The 21,447-nt window shown below is 45.7% G+C and overlaps 1 protein-coding gene across 15 annotated transcripts in view; it reads right to left on the bottom strand.

Moving 5' to 3' along the window:
• ZMYM4 (zinc finger MYM-type containing 4) overlaps positions 1–21,447 on the bottom strand; it is a 1,943,772-nt gene that overhangs the window by 899,569 nt on the left and 1,022,756 nt on the right. For all 15 annotated transcript variants that reach the window (XM_069622579.1, XM_069622582.1, XM_069622583.1 and 12 more), the window contains one exon: positions 6,367–6,404. In XM_069622579.1, the coding sequence (XP_069478680.1) occupies positions 6,367–6,404 (38 nt within the window). The remainder of the gene's footprint in view (positions 1–6,366; positions 6,405–21,447) is intronic.

The following is a 21,447-nucleotide window of genomic DNA, read 5'->3' as shown; positions in this document are numbered from 1 at the left end:
CCGTCCCCGAGGACCTCCTCCGACGGCCGACGTCACCCGATGTGATGAGTAGGACGCACGACGCCCATAGCCTCAGTTGTAGTTTTTTCCCCCAGAACGTGTGACACCAGTCTTCTGCCAGTCAGACACACAAGGCCTTCCGGAAACAAAAGCTGCAATTGCATAAGAAATTCTGCAGCGGGGGAAGGTAGGGAGGGAGCGATATGGAATACGTCGTCGGACCATCCCATCGAAAGAATGTTACCAGGTAAGAGAGTAACTTGTTCTTCGAGGGGATTGGGTCCTCAAACGTATTCCATATCTTTGACAGACTCCCAAAGCAGTACCAAAGCAAGGAGGTGGGAAAAGAATTTAGAACACAAATTTAGCATGCCCAATCAAATTGCAGAATAAAGGACTGCCTTGCCAAAGGCCAGATCCTGTCCTCGGATGGAATCAAGGGTGTAGTGACGTACCAAAGTATGTAGAGAAGCTCAGGTGGCTGCATCACAGATGTTACGAATAGGAACACCCCTCTGTAGGGCAGTAGATGCAGCCATACCCCTGGTAGAATGGGCCTGCAAGCCAGCTGGTGGGTCCTTACCCGCCAAGCAGTAACACTCGGAGATAGCCAAAATAATCCAACGAGACAAAGTCTGTTTCGTCACAGCTTGTCCCAAACGCTTTCCAGCGTAACCAATGAAGAATTGATCGTCCACTCTGACCCGGGACATGCCTGAAATATAAAAGCTCAACGCTCTCCTAGGATCAAGCCTATGGAGCCTCTCCTCTTCCTTACCAGGATGCGGAGGAGGATAGAATGCCGGAAGAACAACCTTCTGGCCCAAATGAAATTCCGAAACCACCTTCGGAAGAAAGGAAGGACTAACTCGAAGGACAACCCTGTCCTTATGAAACACAGTGAAGGGTGGCTTAACTGAAAGTGCCTGTATCTCACTCACTCTGCGAGCGGAAGTAACCGCAACCAAGAGTTAACAGTCTCAAAGGGCAAGAATGCAAAGGCTCAAACAGAGCCCCCATAAGAAACTTAAGAACAAGGTTCAAATCCCAACCGGGCACCAGAAAAGGACACGGAGGGAACACATTAGTGAGCCCTTTCAAAAACTGAGAAATTAAAGGAATCTTAAAATAGGAACAATCTTCAGACGAGCGCTTAAATATGGACAGCGCCGCTAGGTAACCTTTAATGGTACCCACTTGCAAGCCCCTGTGGGCCAAGGAAAGCAAAAAAGACAGAACCATGGGAATGTCGCACTCAAAAAGGATCCACATTCTTAACTCTGCACCAGTCACAGAATTTACGGCAATGGTACAGAGACTTTGTTGCCGGCCATCTGGCCGAGAGCAACACCTCCAACACGTCTTCATGGAGGTCCCAATCCTTATACCTCAACCTTTCAGAAGCCAAGCGTGAAGGTTGAGGGATCTGACCTCTGGATGGAGAACCTGACCCCCCCCCCCCTCCCGTGAGAGCAGATCGTCTCGGTAAGGAAGAAGACGTGGAGGGCAAATGGACAAGTCGAGAAGGTCTGGGTACCACGTCCTCCGGGCCCACGCCGGAGCAATGAGGATAATCCGGGAACCGAACCTCCGTAACCTCCGCAGTACTTGCGGGATGACGGGGACTGGAGGAAACGCGTACAGCAGTGGGAATGACCACTCCACCACGAACGCGTCTAAGGCTCCTTTTGGAGGAAATTCCCGCGAGCAGAACCTTTCGCACTTCCGGTTGACACTGGAGGCGAACAGATCCACTTGAGGGGTCCCCCAAAGGGCGAAGATCTCCAGTAGAATCTCCTGAGCCAGCTCCCACTCGTGAGAGATCGTGCTCTGCCTGCTCAGAGCATCCGCCGTTTCGTTGTCGTCTCCGGCCAGATGGACAGCCGAGATCGAAACTTTCTGCTGGATGGCCCAGAACTCGAGATGCATCGCCTCCCTGCACAGAGGAAGTGACCCTGACCCCCCCCACCCCCTCTTTTTGTTGAGGTAGTGCATGGCCACGGTGTTGTCCGTTAGAATCAGGACACTCTTTCCTCGCACAGTCGGCAGAAAAGCCTTCAGGGCAAGCCTAACGGCCCTCAGCTCCAACAGATTGATATGGAGACTGAACTCCGACGGAGACCAACGACCGCTGATGGTCAACTCGTTGGCATGAGCTCCCCATCCCGTGAGGGATGCGTCCGTCACGATCGTCATCTCCGGCCAGGGCAGCCAAAATGGGGCCCCCTTCATCAGATTGCCTCCAACGGCCCAACACAGAAGGTCCAGGGCGACCGAGGGCGGCACCTCAACAGGGTCCGACATCCTGCCGGAAGAGTGCGACCACTGCATCTTGAGGGTTCCATTTAATAATGTCGCCACAAAAATATCGCCGTAAAATAGTCGTTTTTTGTGGTAACATTATTGCATGGAACATGCGGGGGACACACCCGCAACCCCCAAATAATAAAAAAAAATGTTGTTGCCCCCATCGCCACATATATGGTCACCTAAATAATATCGCCACGACATTTTCCCGGCGATATTATTTACGGCGACCATATATGTGGCGATATTAATACCGGATACCATCTTGAGTGCCCACTGCAAAGATCTCATCCGCAGACGAGCCTCTGGCACTAGAAGAATGCAGGATGCCAGGAGGCCAGGAGGCCGAGCAACCTCAAGAACTCGAACGCCAGGAGCATCTGGGCAAGTTGAAACTTGTGCACCATCTGCTGAATCTGAAGAGCCCTCACCTGGGGAGGAAAACACAGCCCCAGGGATGTGTCGAGCACTGCTCCGATGTACTGGAGCCGCTGAGTTGGCGTCAAATGGGACTTCTTTAAATTGAGGGAGAAGCCCAGCTTGTGAAGGGAGTGGCAGGTGACGGACAGATGATCCAGGACTTGCTCAGGAGAGCTCCCCCTGATCAACCAATCGGTCCAGGTAGGGGTAGACGTGAATCCCCCCTTTCCTGAGATACGCTGCCACCACCACCATGAGCTTGGTGAAAACCCTCGGGGCGGAGGTCAATCCGAACGGCAGGACCCGAAACTGAAAGTGCAAGTCGCCAACCGTGAACCTCAGGTACTTCTTGTGCTTGGGATGGATCGGCACATGGAAGTAAGCGTCCTTGAGGTCGAGAGACACCAACTAGTCCTGAAGTTGAAGGGCCTGGAGGACTTGAGAGAGAGTAACCATCTTGAACTTGTCCTTCCTGAGGAGTTTGTTCAAACCGCGCAAGTCCATGATGGGTCTCAATCCCCCGTCTTTCTTCGAAATCAAAAAATAAGGGTGTTCCTCTTCGCTAAAGGCACCAGTTCTATGGTGCCTTTCTCCAGCAGGGCTTGAATTTCCTGCGCAAGGCGCGGATCTGGACTCTTCAAAGAGAGGTTCCCAGGTGGATAGTCGTGAGGCCTCTGCCGAAAGGGAAAACAGTAGCTGTGGGTTATGATCTCCAGAACCCACACATCTGAAGTAATGGCACGCCACTCTACAAGATGCTGTGCCAGCCTTCCCCCAAACGGCGAACCATGGGACCTGGCCTCATGACTGAGTGGTAGCGGCGTTGCCTGAGGGCAAAGAGGCAACTGCCCGAGCTGCCTTGGCACCTAGAGTACCCTGTTTTCCACCTCTGGCACAAGGGGACGGGACGTATGGGTCTGAGGTGGATAAACTGCACCAAGTATTTTATCTTAACTGTTCGGTGGCCTCTTTGACTGACAGCTCCCCTCGCTTTACTGAAGGAAGAGTAATAGCAAAAGGAACCTCCCCCTCCATTGTTGTCCCCTAGGGCGAAAAGGCAGAGGTTGTCGAACTGCAGCGCCTAACGACTTTGTTGCAGATTTGGAGGTCTGCAACCTCTCAAGGCTCTCGTCAGCCTTGCTGCCAAAAAGATGTTCACCGTCAAAGGGCATGCCGAGGAGCCGGGACTGCACGTCAGGAGCGAACCCAGACTTCCGCAACCACTCAAATCTGCATATTACAGTGCTCGCCGCCATGGACCGGCTGACACAATCTGCCATGTCCAAACCCGACTGAACGGCCTCACACATGGCATCCTTGCTATCCTGAACCATAGCAAGGAAACCATCCCGTTCGTCCCCTTCGGGAATATGTTGAGCCGCTAATGCAACACAGTTCCACAGAGTATGTGTGAAACAAGACAAGGCACATACGGAGTTGGCCGCCTGAAGCGCCATACCCCCTGAAGAAAACACTTTCTCTGCCCAGCCATCAAAACATTTGTCGTCCCTATCCAGAGGGATGGTAGGATACAACGCCTGCTTTGCCGGGGCCGTAGCCGCCTGCACCACCAAACTCTCCGGAGTGGGGTGCCTGGACAAGTAGCAGGGGTCGCTACTGGCTGGACGGTATTTTCGCGACAAAGACTTGCCCACTGCCGGGAGACTCTCCGGAGCAGTCCAAGCTGCCGCCACCCTTCTCTGCAGAGCCATATGTAACGGCAGTACCGGGTCAGTGGGGGGACCAAGATCGAGGATGTCCGTGAGATCATCCTGAACAAACTCCCCTGGGGGAGCCGACCATCCCAAGTACTCAGTGACCCGAGACATAAGGCGCCGGTACGAAGAATCGGCATGAGTGCCAGGCTCAGGCCTACAAAACTCCACCTCCGAAGAGGTGTCCAGTCCCCTGGCATCATGCAGTGACTGCCTCAGGTCATCAAATTGACTATGGCCCGAGAGAAGCTCATCTGGCACCGTAACCGGAACCAAGCCCTCATCAGAGCCCTCATCACCCTCTGAAATGTATTCCAGGCGGTGAGAGGAAGACACCTGGGGACCAAAGCTATGCCTGACCTTAGCCAGAGCCTTTCTAGGTGCTACCCCCGTGCCACAGGGCCCCTCCGACACCACCGCCTCGAAAGGCGTCGAGGGCGCCGAACGAGTCGGCGTCCAGCGAATCGGCGTCAGCCACAGCATCGGTGGCGTCAACACAGGCCTCGAAGCCAGAGCTTTGAGCGTGTCCTTTGACGACCTAGGCGCCGACAGCCCCATCGGAGGCAGAGCCTCGAGAGAGGTCGTCGACGACCTCGGCGTCACAGGCGTCTACGTCTTCCTCGAAGACTGCACAGGATCACGCGGTCTCAAGCGCGTTGAGGACCGGGACCTGGAACGGGCATGGCGAGAACAGTTACCCTTGTCCGAGTGGGACCTCTCCCGCGAACCATGCCAACCACCCGAGCCCGAAGGCATGCGAGCGGTGTCTCTCGACCGATCATGACCGACCCCACTCGGAGGCGCGGACGGAACGGTGCCCTGCGATTCGAGAATCGCTAACATCTTCTTCCCGAAGGAAGCCCATTCCTCCGGTGTCGCTTGCATGGTGGGATAAGCGATCCGCCGATGGGCGGAGTCCTCAGAAGAGGACGGGGAAGGTGACCGATGCCGGCGCTTCCGGAAATGCCCTGAAGAGGCAGAGCAGTGGCGAGACCGACTCCTGGAAGGAGACCCACTGGACCTCAGACGATGACGCGGAGAGTCGCCTCTCGAATCATCCGTCGAAAGCCCCGCAGATCTCGACTTCTGGGGCTTAGACACCATACCTACCGTCAACTTCTTCTTGCGCTCCCGCAAGGCCTTGGCCGTGAGCGACTGACAGTCGACACAGTCCGTGTCGTGGGCCTCCCCGAGGCACCAGAGGCAGGCGTCGTGCGAGTCCGTTACCGACATCTTGGACCCACAGTCCCCGCATTTCTTGAAGCCCGGACGCGGGGTTGAAGACGAGGTAAACATCGTCACGAACAGGCTTTTCACAAAAACCAAACAGGTTCAAAGAACCGAGAAGAATACAACAGACACTCCAAGGAGTCGAGGCGTACCGAGATTCACGAAGCGAACACATTCGCAGAAAAAACGGAACTGAGGCTACGAGCGTCGTGCGTCCTACTTATCACATCGGGTGACGTCGGCCGTCGGAGGAGCTCCTCGGGGACGGCGCATCGACGTCATCGACGCAGGAGCCAAAAATGTTCCAAAGCAGCACAGCTGTGGTGATTACTGTCAAAGATATGGAATACGTCGGAGGACCCAATCCCCTCAAAACCGCATTTAAAAATAAAGCTAAAATGTCACTGCCCAAGGTTCTGGTAACGTGCCCAAGTTGGGTGACTCCCACAAGGATGGAAGAAAGGGGACGGGATGTATGGGTTTGAGGTTGATAAACTGCACCAAGTATTTTATCTTAACTGTTCGATCTATACCAAAGACTCCCAGAACAAACAAACGGGAATATCAACCCATGTGAATCTATGAAAGATCAACCTCTGACAATTTCCAGTTACTGAGCTTGCAAATTTAAAAGCAGAATTTTCTTATCACCATAAGTCATTGCACTGAAAGGTTGATAAAAGAAAATACTCACGTCCCCAATAATCTTTGCAGTCACCGTAGGAACAGCACCTTTAAAGAAATCAGAGAAATTGAAGATTGCATATGTCCAGAAAATGAAATCAGATGCACACTAAGAACTTGCTCACATAGATTGTGGGAGTGTGAATGCACATTTTTCCTTTAGAAACTAAAAACTGATCTGTCGTGACACACAGAGGCCAATGGGGAAAACAGTTTGTAGAGGGAAAAACAGTTTGTAGAGGAAAAAAAGGGTCTTTGGGTGAGCAAAGAGTTGTGGCCAAGAAAAAAGTTACTTGTGATCCTAGTTCTAGAATATAGATATTTTATCATCTCCATGCACGAGTTGGAGCCCAGGATACTTTTAAACTAGAAATAACTGAGAATTTGCCATAAGGTTTAACTGCCATTTTATTTTGTATTTAGTTTAAATGAAGCAAACTAGTACCTTTATCAGATTTTAGAAAATGGAAAGAAAAAATACACTGCATATTAAACAATTTAGACTAGACATTTTCAAATCAGAGGGACTGACACCTGGTGTTGGGCAATTAAACCGCCAGGAAGACAAGGGAAGGGTGCCTGGTGTTTCAAATCCCAGAGTACCATCTGGCACACAGCTTCCAGCAGTACTTCACTGCCTGATTGGAGAATGCAGTAGTAGAGCCTTAGCCTTCGGTAAATCCGTCTTACAGCTGCGCCAGGATAAGTCTTAATATTTGGCCAAAGCATAGTGAAGATAATCCTATTACTAAACTCATAGGATGCACATGCAGCTTTCAATCAGCCACACTGCAACTTGCAATCACTTTGCAGCCACCCAATCAGGAATGATGACCCAGGGCAAACACCAAGGGTATCCCAAATACCCATTCATACATCTGACTAGCTTTTGTGAGAGAATGAAAAACTAGATTGGTACGCTAATAGAGATCATGGTGTGCTTATTATGTAGATATAATTGCGTGATTCAGCATTTAAATTTAAAATTACTAGTTTTACAGTGAAAAGCTGAAGACCTGCCTGAGAAGATAAACCTGTCAAGTTTGTAGCTCAGTGAGAAATTTACTAAATCCCGACGCTTGTTTTGCGCTAATTCAATTGAACCGAGTAACTCCATATTAAAGTGGATGTTAATTAGACTCTTCTATTAAAACAAAATATAAGAAATAAAATCATTTAATGAGTAAGGATATACTTACTCATTGAATGATTTTATTTCTTATGTTTATATCCTTACTCATTGAATGATTTTATTTCTTATATTATGTCTTTCATACAAGAGCCGGATTAACATTAACTTTAATATTGAGTGTCAAAGTTCAATTTAAATGATTAGCGCATAACAGCATTAGGATTTGGGTACATTTCAGCTATAATCTGGCTAGACTGAGCTCCCAGCCTAGTCTATCTTTAAGGCTGGGAGCTCCACTTGTTTCTATCCTTGCTCAGGGGACTTACAAAACCAAGTTGCCATTTTAATGCAAACTTACAGAGAAGAAACCTTTGTTCCCATTCACAAAAATGGGTGTACCAGAAAGACACTCAAGTTTAGCCAAACACAATGAAGATAGAATGGCAGAGTGGTAGGGCTTACAATCAGGAGATGTGTGATTGGTCTAGGGCTACAATAAGACAAAGATCACACCAATAACTCAAGATATACACAAACATACATTTATTTACTAGGTCCTTAAGATAACACTAAGGAATGGCCTTTAAGATACACTAATCACCATCAAATACATATAAACATTCAACTTTGGGTTCCAATAACAGAGAAAAAGCACGATGCAGACCAACCAAGCATACAAACGGGGCTAAGACCCTTTGGGAACGCCAGTTCGGGCTCCTCAAACAATTCAAGTGGGGGGGATCAGGCGATGGTACGAGATCCGGGACTGGACAAACAGGAACCTTTCCCCGCCCGAGACAACAAGCACGCTTTAACACTTCGCTGCAATACATGCGCAACCAGGGGGCCAATCAGCAACAACAGCATTTTTTAGGCCAACGCGGAGGAAACAGAGGACAGCGGAGATGGCAAACATTCTCCCCCAGGAACACACAGAGCAAGGGTCAATCCCTCCCTCAACCGAACTTTCACTAATTATGAATTTTTCGCAACATTCCTTGACCAAAGCAGAAACACAGATCCTTCAAAAAGGACGGTCTTTTGTCAGTACAGCTAGGTACAATGCCTTCCAGACACGCATCGAGCTAACTCAATTGATAAGAAAAATAAAGCTCAAACAATTCTTCGATGAACAACCAATTGAAACATCTAACACAGGAACTGGCTTAACATTTCCTTCCTCCATCCATCATATAGTCATACTGTGGCATCGACGACTTTTGAACAGGCAATTTTGAAGAAGCTGTAAGAAGTGGAGATGAGACTTCCCTTTACCCACGATAACTGCACCAAGGAACAACTTGAGGCCATTGACTCGCTAGCAAAAAATTATGAATCATAAAACTGGCTGACAAGGGCGGAACAACTGTCATTATGGACAAACTTGAATACAAACAAATGGTGAACACATTGCTAACGGATAATAAATCCTATAGACGTTTATCAGCAGATCCTACAGCTTCTATTCGACCTTTGATAGCCCCAGTGGTTGACAAAGCGGAGGCAGAGGGCCTCATTTCAGCACACAAAGCTGCTTTCCTCATGCCCGACTATCCTAGACTCCCAACATTTTATGCTCTCCCCAAGGTGCATAAGGGGTTGACACCCATCCCAGGAAGACCAATAGTCTCAGGAATACAATCCATCTTAGAACCACTTTCACAATTTGTGGATTCATTCCTTAGGGATGATATACCTAAGATGCAATAATATGAAGTATTCAACAGCTATGCTAGTGTTGGATGATTCACTTGCCTTCAATGAAGAGACACAGTGGTTTACCACTTTAGATGTAGAGGCACTCTACACTAGTATACCACAACAGGAAACCATAGAGATGGTCCGGAGACACCTGGAGGCCAAAAATCTACCCAGGGGAAAAATGACATTCATCACAGAACTTACGGAAATCGCCCTGACAAGAACGTCTTTATATGCAATGACACATATTACCAACAAATTTCAGGGACCGCGATGGGTGTGACTTTTGCACCCAACCTGGCGAACCTCTATGTTGAGCATATATACTCCATCACAAACCCATTCCGAGGACATAAAAAAACATGGAAGCGTTACATAGATGACATTTTCATGCTTTTGAGCGCACCCAATTAGCTCTGGAAGCCTTCACTCCATGGATCAACGGACGGAATCAACATTTAATGTTCACGATGGAATCAGAAAAAAAGAAAACATTTCCTGGACCTACAACTTACGTCACGGGAGGGGCGCCTGACCTCAAAATGTACAAAAAGAACAGACCGTAATGCCCTGCTCGCATACACCAGCTATCATCCACGGGCCCTTCGGGACATTCTACCATTTGGGCAGTTTCTACGTCACCGCCGCACTTGCACTAAGATGAGAGACTTTCATATGCAGTCAACAGGCCTAAAGAACCAATTGATATCCAGGGGGTATCCAAAGAAGATTGTTAATGATACACGGAAAAGACATTACCTTAGAACATCACGAAAAGGAGACAACCTCGGGCAAGATCACTGCAGTCCTGAGCTACTCGCCTGCCTTCAACATACTCAAGAAAGAGATTACGAAGCTATGGCCAATTCTCAACACAGGCAAGCAAACGTTACCCTTACCGCTTTTCGCAATAAAAAGAAGGACGAACATTAGAGACAGGCTTTTTCACACATTGAAAGAATCAAGGCATGAAGAAAATCACAACACCCTATGGGGGACCACAATACCATCTGGGCATTCCCCCGGCGGGGCATGCGTGATGTGTGCACAAACTACCAGAAGTCGTAGTGTAGAAATTTGGTGGAAGACCCATTGGCAAGGGGTAATTCATCTCATCACTTGCCCCTGCAATCTACAGTACGTTAGCATGACATGCAGAGCAGTAAAAAAAACGACCAATTGAACATAAATCATGCATCTGTACAAACAAAGTCACTGCACCAATGGTGGCTCATTTCATTAACAAAAATCACAGCAGAAGAATTCAGCTGGACTATCCTAGAGAAAATTAAACGGCCCCTTAAGGGTGGCAACTTCAATAACATCCTCCTCAAAAGGGAACAGAACTGGATTTTCCACCAGGACACTAAACAACCGTCTAAACTAGTAAATACAATGGAATGAGCTGGCGTTCATAAAATTACTTACAAAACAATTGCAGCATTACACCATTGGGGTACGTAATTCGAACCTAGAGACCAGTAGTACCTTTGGCATTCTGGGTCATTATATATATTTATATATTTATATATATACACACACACATTTTTTTATGTTCTATATGCCTTACAGTGCTGTGTACAACGTGTGACTTAATTAACAGTAACAAAACATTGTAGCACCTCCCTTGTCCAGTCCCCCTTAATCGAATGGGTACAGTTCAACAGTCCCATTACTATATACATAAGACCATCTCAAGATGGCCGGCGCGAAAGGGACTCTAATGGAAAGTCCTTCCTTTGTGTGATATTCCATCCAGGAAACCTAAGTAAGGCAAAAAAAAAAAAAAAAGAATCACACATTACCGCATGCAAGAAATAGGGTTTCCAGTATGGACTGTTGATTATACATTACGGCATTCAGTGTAGCGTTCCAGCTGTCTTTATGATCTCATTAACAACACATGAAGCGGAGAAACCGGGTTTCATGTAGTTTCGGCTACTTTACAAATGACCAATGTTTTACAGCACACAAGTTTTATGCCTCCATTCAATATGGAGGTTATCTAAAAGATCTTAATAGCTGGCTACCATTCTAGAATACACAACCAATAATATGTAAGTACAGACTTTGAGATGAAAGCCAACTCTTCTTTCTTCGTTCTCTCTCCTTTATAGCCCACTGTGGACAGCAATTGAGCCTGCATGAACAAATTTGGTGCTCGTAACCATATAGCTGTTACCATCAAGAAATGAAATGGAGAAAGTCAATTTCCAAGACATTACAAAAGATCTGAATTTAAGGTATTTACCAAACAAACTATGGTCTGGTTATACGTGATACCACATGTGTGTGGACAAAGGGGTTTCGCCCTGCTTCTTTCTCCTCCACCCTGGGGCCCGGGCAGCATGCAACCCCATCCACACTCATACTTATGAAATGAATGGAGAGATGCACTATGGGTGTGGTGTGTGCTTCACACGACAGGAGCAGGGCTACCATTGACAATGCACAACCTAATGGGTGTTTAGCATTAATCGCTCATGACAGTTAAATAAGATGACATTGTCAATTTGAACCTGGCCCTGAAATAGGCTTCTATATTCCCTAGGTGGGATATGGGCTACCATCACATCGGGTGGATAGAAGATTGACTCGCAGGATACGAAATTGGTCCTGAAGATGATGATTTGAAACATATACATCATTGAAACCGGTCGACCTCAGAACTCATGGATGTCTCGAACACATAGGAGACACATGCTAAGAACAACTCATTTTTAAATGCCTATGATCTACATGATGCAATAAGGGCTTTCTCTATTCAGTAGATCAAGTTTTATGAAAAGTTTTCCGCAACAAAGTCTAAAAGAGGTCTCCTGACAAAAAGATGGTGATACAGATACAGCTGAGACATCAGGAATGCAATGAATACTTGATATTTTTATCATTTGTTTTTTCATTTACACTTGCCTTATGCAAGTATATAGATGGGTGGGGACATCACACACTACAGAGGGTGAATAAAGTACCTGAAATCCCCCCCGTTGTATGCTCTCCCAAGTACACTCATTTTTTAAGCCTTTTGTAGGCTCCTTTTTGGGAAAGCCTTATAACATTCTGGCAATACTGATCAATAACCCATTGTAGCATTAGGGCCAGTTATCCCTCCTTATCTATTCTCTTTTAGATAGGCGGTACTCCACTTTCAAACTAGGGACAGAACACGCTGCAGGGTAAGGGTGTTCTTCTGGCCAGAATAGGTAACAATATTACCGAAAAATAAAGTTGGTACCCTTTAGTGCGCTCCTTGGGAAGAATTACTCAATCACTTGGTTATGTTGATTCCAATTTGTTTATTCAGTATAGGTTCTGGATACTCCATACACTTAAAGTTTCAATAAACAAACTTTGTCTCCCAAATTGTCTCCCAACACGTGTTTCCCCATGACTTTAGCCACGGTTCCTCAGGGGAGATTCTAAAATGAAAAAAGAACCCAAATTCATACATTCTATGTATATAAACAGAGACTTAAGTGCATTAAACCTCTAGTTTCATAACCACTTCTATCTGAGAAGAGGACATACACTCACCCTTGTCATGTTTCTCATAATTCTGATTCAGTATTGATTGGTATTCAATTTTCTCTCTCATCGGCTCTCTATTTGTCTTCCTTTTGTTCTTTTTCCCTTTTTTCTTTTTTTCTTTTTTTCTATAAGAAAAATGCACAAAGCTCATATGCTTTGGTTCACATTCTAATACTGGCTATTAATGTGTTATATTTCTGAACAGCAAAGCAGTCTTTGCTGTCCTATACAGTGTGCTGTGTCCTTCCTAGCCTATATGGAATGGCATTTTAGCATTAGTCCATTATAACTAGTATAAATTCTGCATTTGCATTGGTATTCAGTTTATGATTGAATTTATGCACCCTCTATGAGGTAGCCCTTTACATTTCTAGAAAAAATTATTTTGAATTGCTATAGAGTTTACCTTGTGTGTAGATTATTGTGGATTCAAAGATGTTCCTTTCTCTCGGTACGATTGCCTCTGTGCATCCGTGGTTCCCGGATGCATCTTACCTCAATTCTGCTTCTGTTTATATATCGCGGAGCACGTCGCGTGATGACGTCATCGCGTAATGTGCCGCGATGACGTCATACGCGTCAAAAAACGTGCGGCGGCCATCTTGGATTTTTTTTTTTTTTTTAATTTAAATTGTGTTTCTATGTTGTAGCCTTCATTTTTGTACAAATAATTTTCAGGTTGCATTGCTATTTTGCAAAAGAATGGGTTTATTTTCAAAGAACCCCTAAGCTAACACTAATATCTTCTTTAATTTATTTGTGTCTCTAAATGTTGTTGTATCTATGCGTATGTGATGGCATCAACACGTTGGATCCAGCTTTCCATTTACTATATTTCAGTGTATGTGGTATACAGTGTATAGGCTCTATGTATAAATGAACAACAAGTTGCTTATACATGCTTTCAGTGGTAGACAGAGAGGTACTTAGGATGATACACATATACAATCAATAGTGTTTTTATAACCAGTTTGCCATCTCTGGATCTGTGTTTAGACCAGTTTGGCATGTATCCATTATACAAATCCATTTTGACTCCATTCTCCTTAATATAAGTTCTCTGTCTCCTCCTCTTTCAGGTTGCTCGATTTTTTCCAGTCCAATGATTTTGATGTACTTGATGTCTGATTGTTGGTGTTCTTTTGCAAAGTGTATGGCCATTGGGTACCTTGCATCCCCGTTCTTGATTGCTCTAAGATGTTCCAATATCCGTATTCTAATTTCTCTTATCGTGCTTCCGATGTATTTCTTGTTGCAAATGCATTGTATAGCATAGATTACATATTGGCTTCTGCAGTTTATAAATTGTTTGATGTCAATCATTTTTCCAGTGGGTAATTTAATTTGTTTGATTCCATTTATCATGTGTGAACAAATTGAACATTTGCTGCATTTGTAGGATCCTGTTGGTGCCGGCACTTTCAAAAAACTACTCAAGGAGTCCTTTACTGGGTTCCTTAGATGACTCGGACTTAATTTCTTTTTCAGAGTTGGAGCTTTTCTAAATACCATTGATGGTTTTTCTTCAATAATAGTGCTGAGTGTATCATCTGTGAATAGAATGTTCCAATGTTTATTCAAAGTTTTCTTTATGTTGTATATTTCACTACTGAATGTTGTAATGAAATGGGTTTTCATTTCTTTATTCTTTACTTTCCGTTTTTCAATTAATAGGCTGGTTCTTGTTACTTTTTCTGCTTTCTGAATTGCATGGTTAAGAGAGTCTTCTTTATATCCTCTCTGTATAAAGTTTTCTTTTAGATCTGTTAGATGTTTTTGGTACCTGGTATCCAAGCTGCAATTGCGTTTTATTCTAAGTATTTCTCCATATGGGATGTTCTTTATGGTGTGTTTTGGATGGTTGCTTTGTGCATGTAGCTTGTTGTTGACTGCTGTGGGTTTGATATACAAGTCTGTTAGTATCTTGTCACCATCTGTGTACAGTTGTAGATCTAAAAATTCTATTTCTTCTGAGCTGATTTTTTCTGTGAATTTGATATTATGATTATTGTCATTAAGATAAGCAATATATTTCAGGAGGCTTGTTTTGTTTCCATGCCATATCACAAGGATATCGTCTATGTAACGACCCCATACTGAATAAACAAATTGGAATCAACATAACCAAGTGATTGAGTAATTCTTCCCAAGGAGCGCACTAAAGGGTACCAACTTTATTTTTCGGAATTGTACATATATTGCTGCAGCCACAATACAGGCACCCCTGGTGCAGACCCTTGGCCATCTGAGAAAGGAACCAGAGAGGCACAAAGGCTTCGCTCTAGATAGGAACCCAAGCCGACATTGGCTGCAACATCTGTTTTTTTTCAAAAAGGTAACAATATTAGTATTGCCAGCAAGACACATTTTTAGTAATAACCACAGTCCTGTTTCTGTCGTGTGAGATATTGTCAACTAAACACTGTCCAGGTAGGTTTACTATTAGATTGTGTCAATAGGTTGCAGATGAGTGTTTGCAAGGTTAGTGAAGTTCAGCAAGGTTTCTTTCCCAGTCCCACCACTCCAGAGAAAGCGCAGTGAAGATCCTGCACCAGACCGGCAGAGATTATTTCTTGATACTGGTCAACCTTTGAAAAGTGGCAGGTGCATTCTTTAACCAAAAAGGCATTACCCTGAACTGGCAAAGTCACTTGGGTGTACAAAATGCAGTGTTCTCCTTCGCATTTTACGTCAGGGATATTTGCCAATACCCTGAAGGGACATAAAAAAATACAGAGATACTTGGCAGCACCCAGTTTGTCCAATAACTTATCAGTTCATGGGAAGGGGATACACATCTATCTTGGTGACCGCATTAAGAGCTACAAGGTTTGTACACAGTCTCAAATCTGTGATGCCTGCTTTTGTTAACAGAACCATTGGACAATGCATTATTAGAAAGCACAATCACCCAAGAGCCAATATCTTTGTAACCTATGACTTGGTGTGATCTTATCTGACATTCTGTAACACCTACTTTTGGTAGGCACACTATTCGCCAGTGAGCGTCATACTGACACCAAGTTGTCAGGAATGGAATAGACTAATAGGGGGCAAATTTCCTAACCAAAGTTTGCACCTCACCCTGCTGTTGCAGAGTCAGGTGAGGGGACAACTTGACACCATCAATGAAGTCCTCTGAAGGGTTGCCTTGGAACAGTTCAGGAAGAGGTCTATACTGCTTCTACCCTATCCAAAGCCAGTGGCATAGCTCCCATTTCATCTCTTGGGACAGAAACCTTCAATCCGTTCACATTAACACATTAGGAGGCTATTTGGGTCTTCCCAGCTCCACTAAATAAATTTACCTCAACTACTCTTTCAACAATTCGGAAAGGACCTGTGCATTTGTCCTGTGTAAGGCTCCAAGTCAGGATTCTGCAACATTTGGCTTTCCAGATGTTTTGGACTACAAATCCCATCAGCCCAAGCCAGCATAACCAAAAGTAAACAATAAGGAACAAGTTACTTACCTGTAACTGTTGTTCTGCAGCATGGGTCTGGCATGGATTCACATGCTCATGAATTTTCCCCGTCAGCCTGCAAATCCTCGGTTGGTAAAAGAAAAAACGTTCAGTTTTGTTTCTAAAGTGTCTTTCTCCTATAAACCAATCACTGAGATCTGGGTCATACTGCCTCCAGCCAATGACGCCCTCTACCCAAGCCCATCCTCTGGTAGCCAACTTCAGATTTCGTAGCACGTAAAGTGGCAGTAGGAATAGAAGAAGAAAGAGCTGCAGAGGGGCAGGCAGGAGGGTTCGCATGTGAATCCATGCCAGACCCATGCTGGAGGACAACAGTTACAGGTAAGTAACTTGTTCCTTCTCTAGCATAGGGTCTGGCATGGATTCACATGCTCATGAATAAAGAATATATAGCAGTACATACATGCACAACCACGGGAGGTGGTAAGGCTCAACAGAAGCAATCTCTTACCTCATCACCAGGTTCAACTTCAAGCGAACATGTTGCGCAGCAATGCTTGGCCGACTCTGGACTCCTCACAAGAATCCCTGTCGACGCAGTAGAATTTAGTGAAGGTGTGCGTAAACCTCCACGTAGCAGCGATCGCTCTGGTAGAATGGGCTCTCAGACGGCCAGGCAACGGTTGGTTTGCCAACCAGTGACAGTGAGTGATACAGCCGGAGAGCCACCTGGAAAGGGAAGCCTTGGACAGGGTCTTCCCATGGTTCACAGGCCCAAAGTTCACAAAAAGCTGAGCGGTTGTCCGGAAACTTTGTGCGGGCCACATACAAATTCAGCGCTGTAGCCACATCCAGCGAGTGCTTTCAGCCGGCGACAAAGGCATTGGAAAAAACACAGGAAACACCAAGGGCTCGTTTAGGTGAAATTCTGATGAAACCTTGGGCATGAAGGAGGGGGGCGTCCGCAGTACCACCCTTGTCTAGTGGAAAGTCAAGTAAGGCCGCTTGCAGGACAGGACCTGGATCACATACTCTTCTTACAGAGGTAGTGGCCACGAGGAAAGCCGTCTTCAATGACAGAAACTTGAGCGGAGGAGCTGAATGCATAGGTTCGAATTGAGCCCTCATGAGCATAGTCAGCACCACATTGAGTCCCCACGCTGGACACTGATGCGGACGGAGACGAACGCGCACTAACCGTTGCAGGACCCGCAAGAGCGGCAACCCTGATGGAAGCGGACTCGCAGTGCTTGGCCTTGTGTTGGGCCCCCATGGATGGAGCGCCCTCAAAGGACTTTGGAGCCCACTCAGATTGGCGGGATCCAAAGGAGGCATGCCCCTGTGAATCACCTGTGCAGAGTCCCAGGCCTTGAGCTACGTCGCCAACCGGACACAGCAATCCTTCATTGTGCGCTTAGTGAAGCCAAAGCAGATCTCACAATCTTCTTCATTTGTCAGGTGTAGGCAAACAGGCACTGGGAATGCTTGTCCGTGAACACATTCTGCAAACCATAGATGAAGTACAGCTTGAAGAGGGCAGCGCTGTCCTTCACATCCGCGCGGTGTAGGCCTGACTAACTTCTGAAAGCTTCCAAGAAGAACACTCAACGATTTCTGCCCTTGAGGGGTGTGAAAGATGCCAAAAAACGTAACAATGTTAATCGGAAGGATAATCAATGGAGCACACGGGTTTGATTGACTGAAAACAGAGATTTCCTATCAAAAAAGTGAAAAAATGCACAAAAGCTTGAAGAGCGAAATGCGAGGACTCCCAACACTTCAACGTGTGGTAAAAATCTGAAGATGGCTGCCAGAGGAGGGGCTTAGGTAGAGGACAGTCATTGGCTGGGGGCAGTATGACCCAGAGCTAAGTGATTGGTTTATAGGAGAGTTTAGAAACGAAACTGAAACAGTTTTTTTCCTTTTACCCAGGATTCCCAGCCTGACGACGGAATATTCATGAGCATGGGAAATCATGCCAGACAACATGCTGTAGAAGCGAAGTTTTAGTCCAAAAGAATTGGAGAGTCAGAGGTTCCAGACCGTTGCTTTACGCCATATGGAGTCCATGATCAGGATTTCTTGGCCAGGTGTAATACGTACAAGGGAAGCGTTCTGGTCTTACCAGTTTTTAACCAGTGCTTGACCAGCCTACAACTTGTCATTGGCCATTGCCATCAGAAGAGCCAACCTCTTTCTTAATTCAAGAAGATAGTCTACCACATTTAAGGCAGCTGAAGTATACTGTGTCTCACACCCTTCCTTCTAAAATGGCCAAAGAGCGCCTGACAGGGTGAACAAGAAAGTTCAAAAGGGCTAAAGTAACACACTCCCACATGGCCTGCATATAATTAGACAAATGTGCTGCCTATGTCAGACCCAACTTCTTTAGGGAAGTCAACCCCAGTAAAGAAGCCTAATAAATGCTGTCGCAACTGACTTGGCAGTTACTGTTTTGAGTGGGATGGCCTCAGGATATCTGGGGGCATAGTCCATAAACACCAGGATAAACGTGCTGCCAAAGAAAGTAGGAGGGTCAAGGGGACAAACGATGACAATCCCTAACCTCTCAAATGGTATACCCTCTTACTGGGAGGGGTACCGAAAGAGCCTGGATCTTTGTACCAGTTTGCCAGATAACTGACAAGTAGTACAACTCCTGTAGTGGTTTGCTACTTGGACCACCATCTTAGGGAAGCAGAAATACATGGTGTTGGATAAGTCTTTCTAAAGTGCAACTGGTGTGGAACTTGGTAAGACTTATCTCTTGAAATTAGGGACCCAACTCTTCATGTAGGCCTGTACTGCACAAGTCGTTAGATTGGCTGAGCAGCCAGGCTCAATTTAGGAGGGGCTAATGTGCGCCGTAGAGCAGTACAATGAAATCAGTTCACACAGATATCCAAGTAAACACTTACACACTTAAGTTATATTAAAATATATGTATTCCTATATACCCAAGGCTCACAAGCAAATCTAAACTGCAGCAATTAACATTCAATGTGAAATGGAATTAATATAAGAAACAATAATGCAGATCAGTAACTTTTTCTATGCTTAACATATACAGCAGTGATGTCAATTAAGGTCAGTATCAGCACTTGTATATATCACATTTACAAAACTGAGCTGGGAGGGAAAGTTTAACAGAGTTAAGTAGACCACACTTTAGCAACTGTTACTAACAAATATACTCTCACAGAGGGAGATAGGCAGTCTGTTTCCTAGCAATAAAAGCATTCACAATTAAAACCTATGGAGGAACCAGCAGTGTCAAAGCCAATAGGATCAGAAGATGGACCTTTGGGAAACCAGAACAGCCAAAGTCAAATGGCCAGTTCCAGTCCTGATGAAGCTATTCAGAGGAAAAGTTAGTTAACCAGTCAGTGTTCTTGAAGAAACACAGGAGCTCAAGGGGAGCCTACCTAATAGTGCACAAGCTGCACAAAGGAGTTGAGATCAACTCTTACTTTAAGAGAACGGCACTTCCCAAGCAAGGTCGCACCGAAATGGCACAAGGTAATTACAACCCAACCCTCACAGTACCATGAAAGTAAAGACATTGTAGCTGGCTTCCTTCTAGGTGCAATGTTGTAGACCACAGATTCCTGCTCCTTGCTCGTGGTGAGGAAAGCGGGGGGACCACTGGCGGGCTTCTGCAGCAGCAGTTAGGAGAAGCAGTTGGCAGCAAGGGATTCAGTTCACTCCAGACGCTCTATGTTTTTAGTGTTTTAGCGCCAAGAAGAACTAATATCATGCTCAGATGCCCCCCGATCACTTGTTCCTGAACTTTGCTGAGGGGTCTTTTGGTGAGGAATTCCTGCCTCTCGGGGTCCACATGGATGCATGCAAAATTTCAGCCAGATTCGATGTTCGGAAGATGATGCACTCTAAGGTCCAGTTACCCCGGGCATTGGGAGTCTGCAGCTCAGGAAAGTCACAGTAACTCGGGGGATGGCCCAAAATGAAGAATGTCTTGAGGCTAGTTGGTCCCACAGCCTTAAGGGAGGACGTCATCCTTGGCGTGTCTTCCCTGTCTATGTGAAAACGTGGGTCAGCATAGCTGCAAGGCTTCACCAGCGCCTTTACGGTCCTGGAAGTTGCTGCTGGCGTCTCTGCTCGTCTTCTGCTTCGGATTCCTTGTTCCAGTGATCGACTGTCTGCAGTTCCGAAATCCTCGGCTTTTAAGCTGGATCCCAGTCATCCATACACTCAGATCGGTCAATCACCTGGGGGATGGCGGTCCTCCAGGACAGTCAGCTATCCAGGTCGAAAAATGGTGAAAAAACACAGGGCCGTTTTGAGCAAATGGTCACCCATGGGTGCTGCACTGCAGGTGAGAAATCAGCCTGCTACTAACTTGCACAAAAAGGTAGTAAGAAGTAACCACTGCCACCAGCCATTTAAGTTAGTCAGTTAAAACAAAGTTACATGAGAAGTGGGAGGAGTTACAATGTAACCCCCCAGCACCCCACATTGGGTGGTGTGCACTGGAAGCACAAAAGAAAAGGCAAGAAAAAAGTTATTCTACTATTCTTCAGAACTGAAGTTCTCACAAGAAAAGGTATTTAAATACTAAGAGAAGGCCAAGGGACGTTTCAGTGACACTGCACAGCGTGCTGGTTGTCACAAAGTAACAAGAAGATGCCTGTATTAAACATATGGAATTTACCAGACCCAATAAAACAGTAAAAATAAAGATTTCAGTCAGAGAAAAAGAATGGGAGAGTGGTTAAATGTTCCACTGACTCAAGAGATTAACCTAAGAGTCCAGAGTCCAGCAAGAGTGCTGGGGCTCTCAGATTAAAATGAATTGGCACAGAAGGAAAAGTTACTTACCTGTAACTGTTTTCCAAAATGGGTCTGGCATGGATTCACATGCTCATGAATATTCCCGGTCGTCAGGCTGGGAATCCTCGGAAAAAGAAAAAAATCAGTTTCAGTTTAATTTCTGAACTGTCTTTCTCCTAACAACCAATCACTGAGCTCTGGGTCATACTACCCCCTCATCGGGAAACCATCTTCAGATTTTGTCGTATATAAAGCGGCAGTAGGACCAAGAGAAGAGCCGCAGAGGGTACGCATGTGAATCCATGCCAGACCCATGCTGGAGAACAACAGTTAGAGGTAAGTAACTTGTTCCTTCTCCAGCATGGGGTCTGGCATGGATTCTTATGCTCATGAATAACCAGGTTACTCACCGTAGTGACCACCTTACTCCTAGTCCATAGTCCCCTTTCCTCCATACTTATGGGACATTCCTCCGTCCTGTGGGACGGGACCGGAGCACTTTGAAAAAGTATCC

Source organism: Ambystoma mexicanum, chromosome 11 (assembly GCF_040938575.1).
Source record: "Ambystoma mexicanum isolate Mex_15411 chromosome 11, UKY_AmexF1_1, whole genome shotgun sequence".
Taxonomy (NCBI): domain Eukaryota; kingdom Metazoa; phylum Chordata; class Amphibia; order Caudata; family Ambystomatidae; genus Ambystoma; species Ambystoma mexicanum.
Note: the sequence above shows the minus strand (reverse complement) of the source record. Positions and strands in the feature narration are given on the sequence as shown.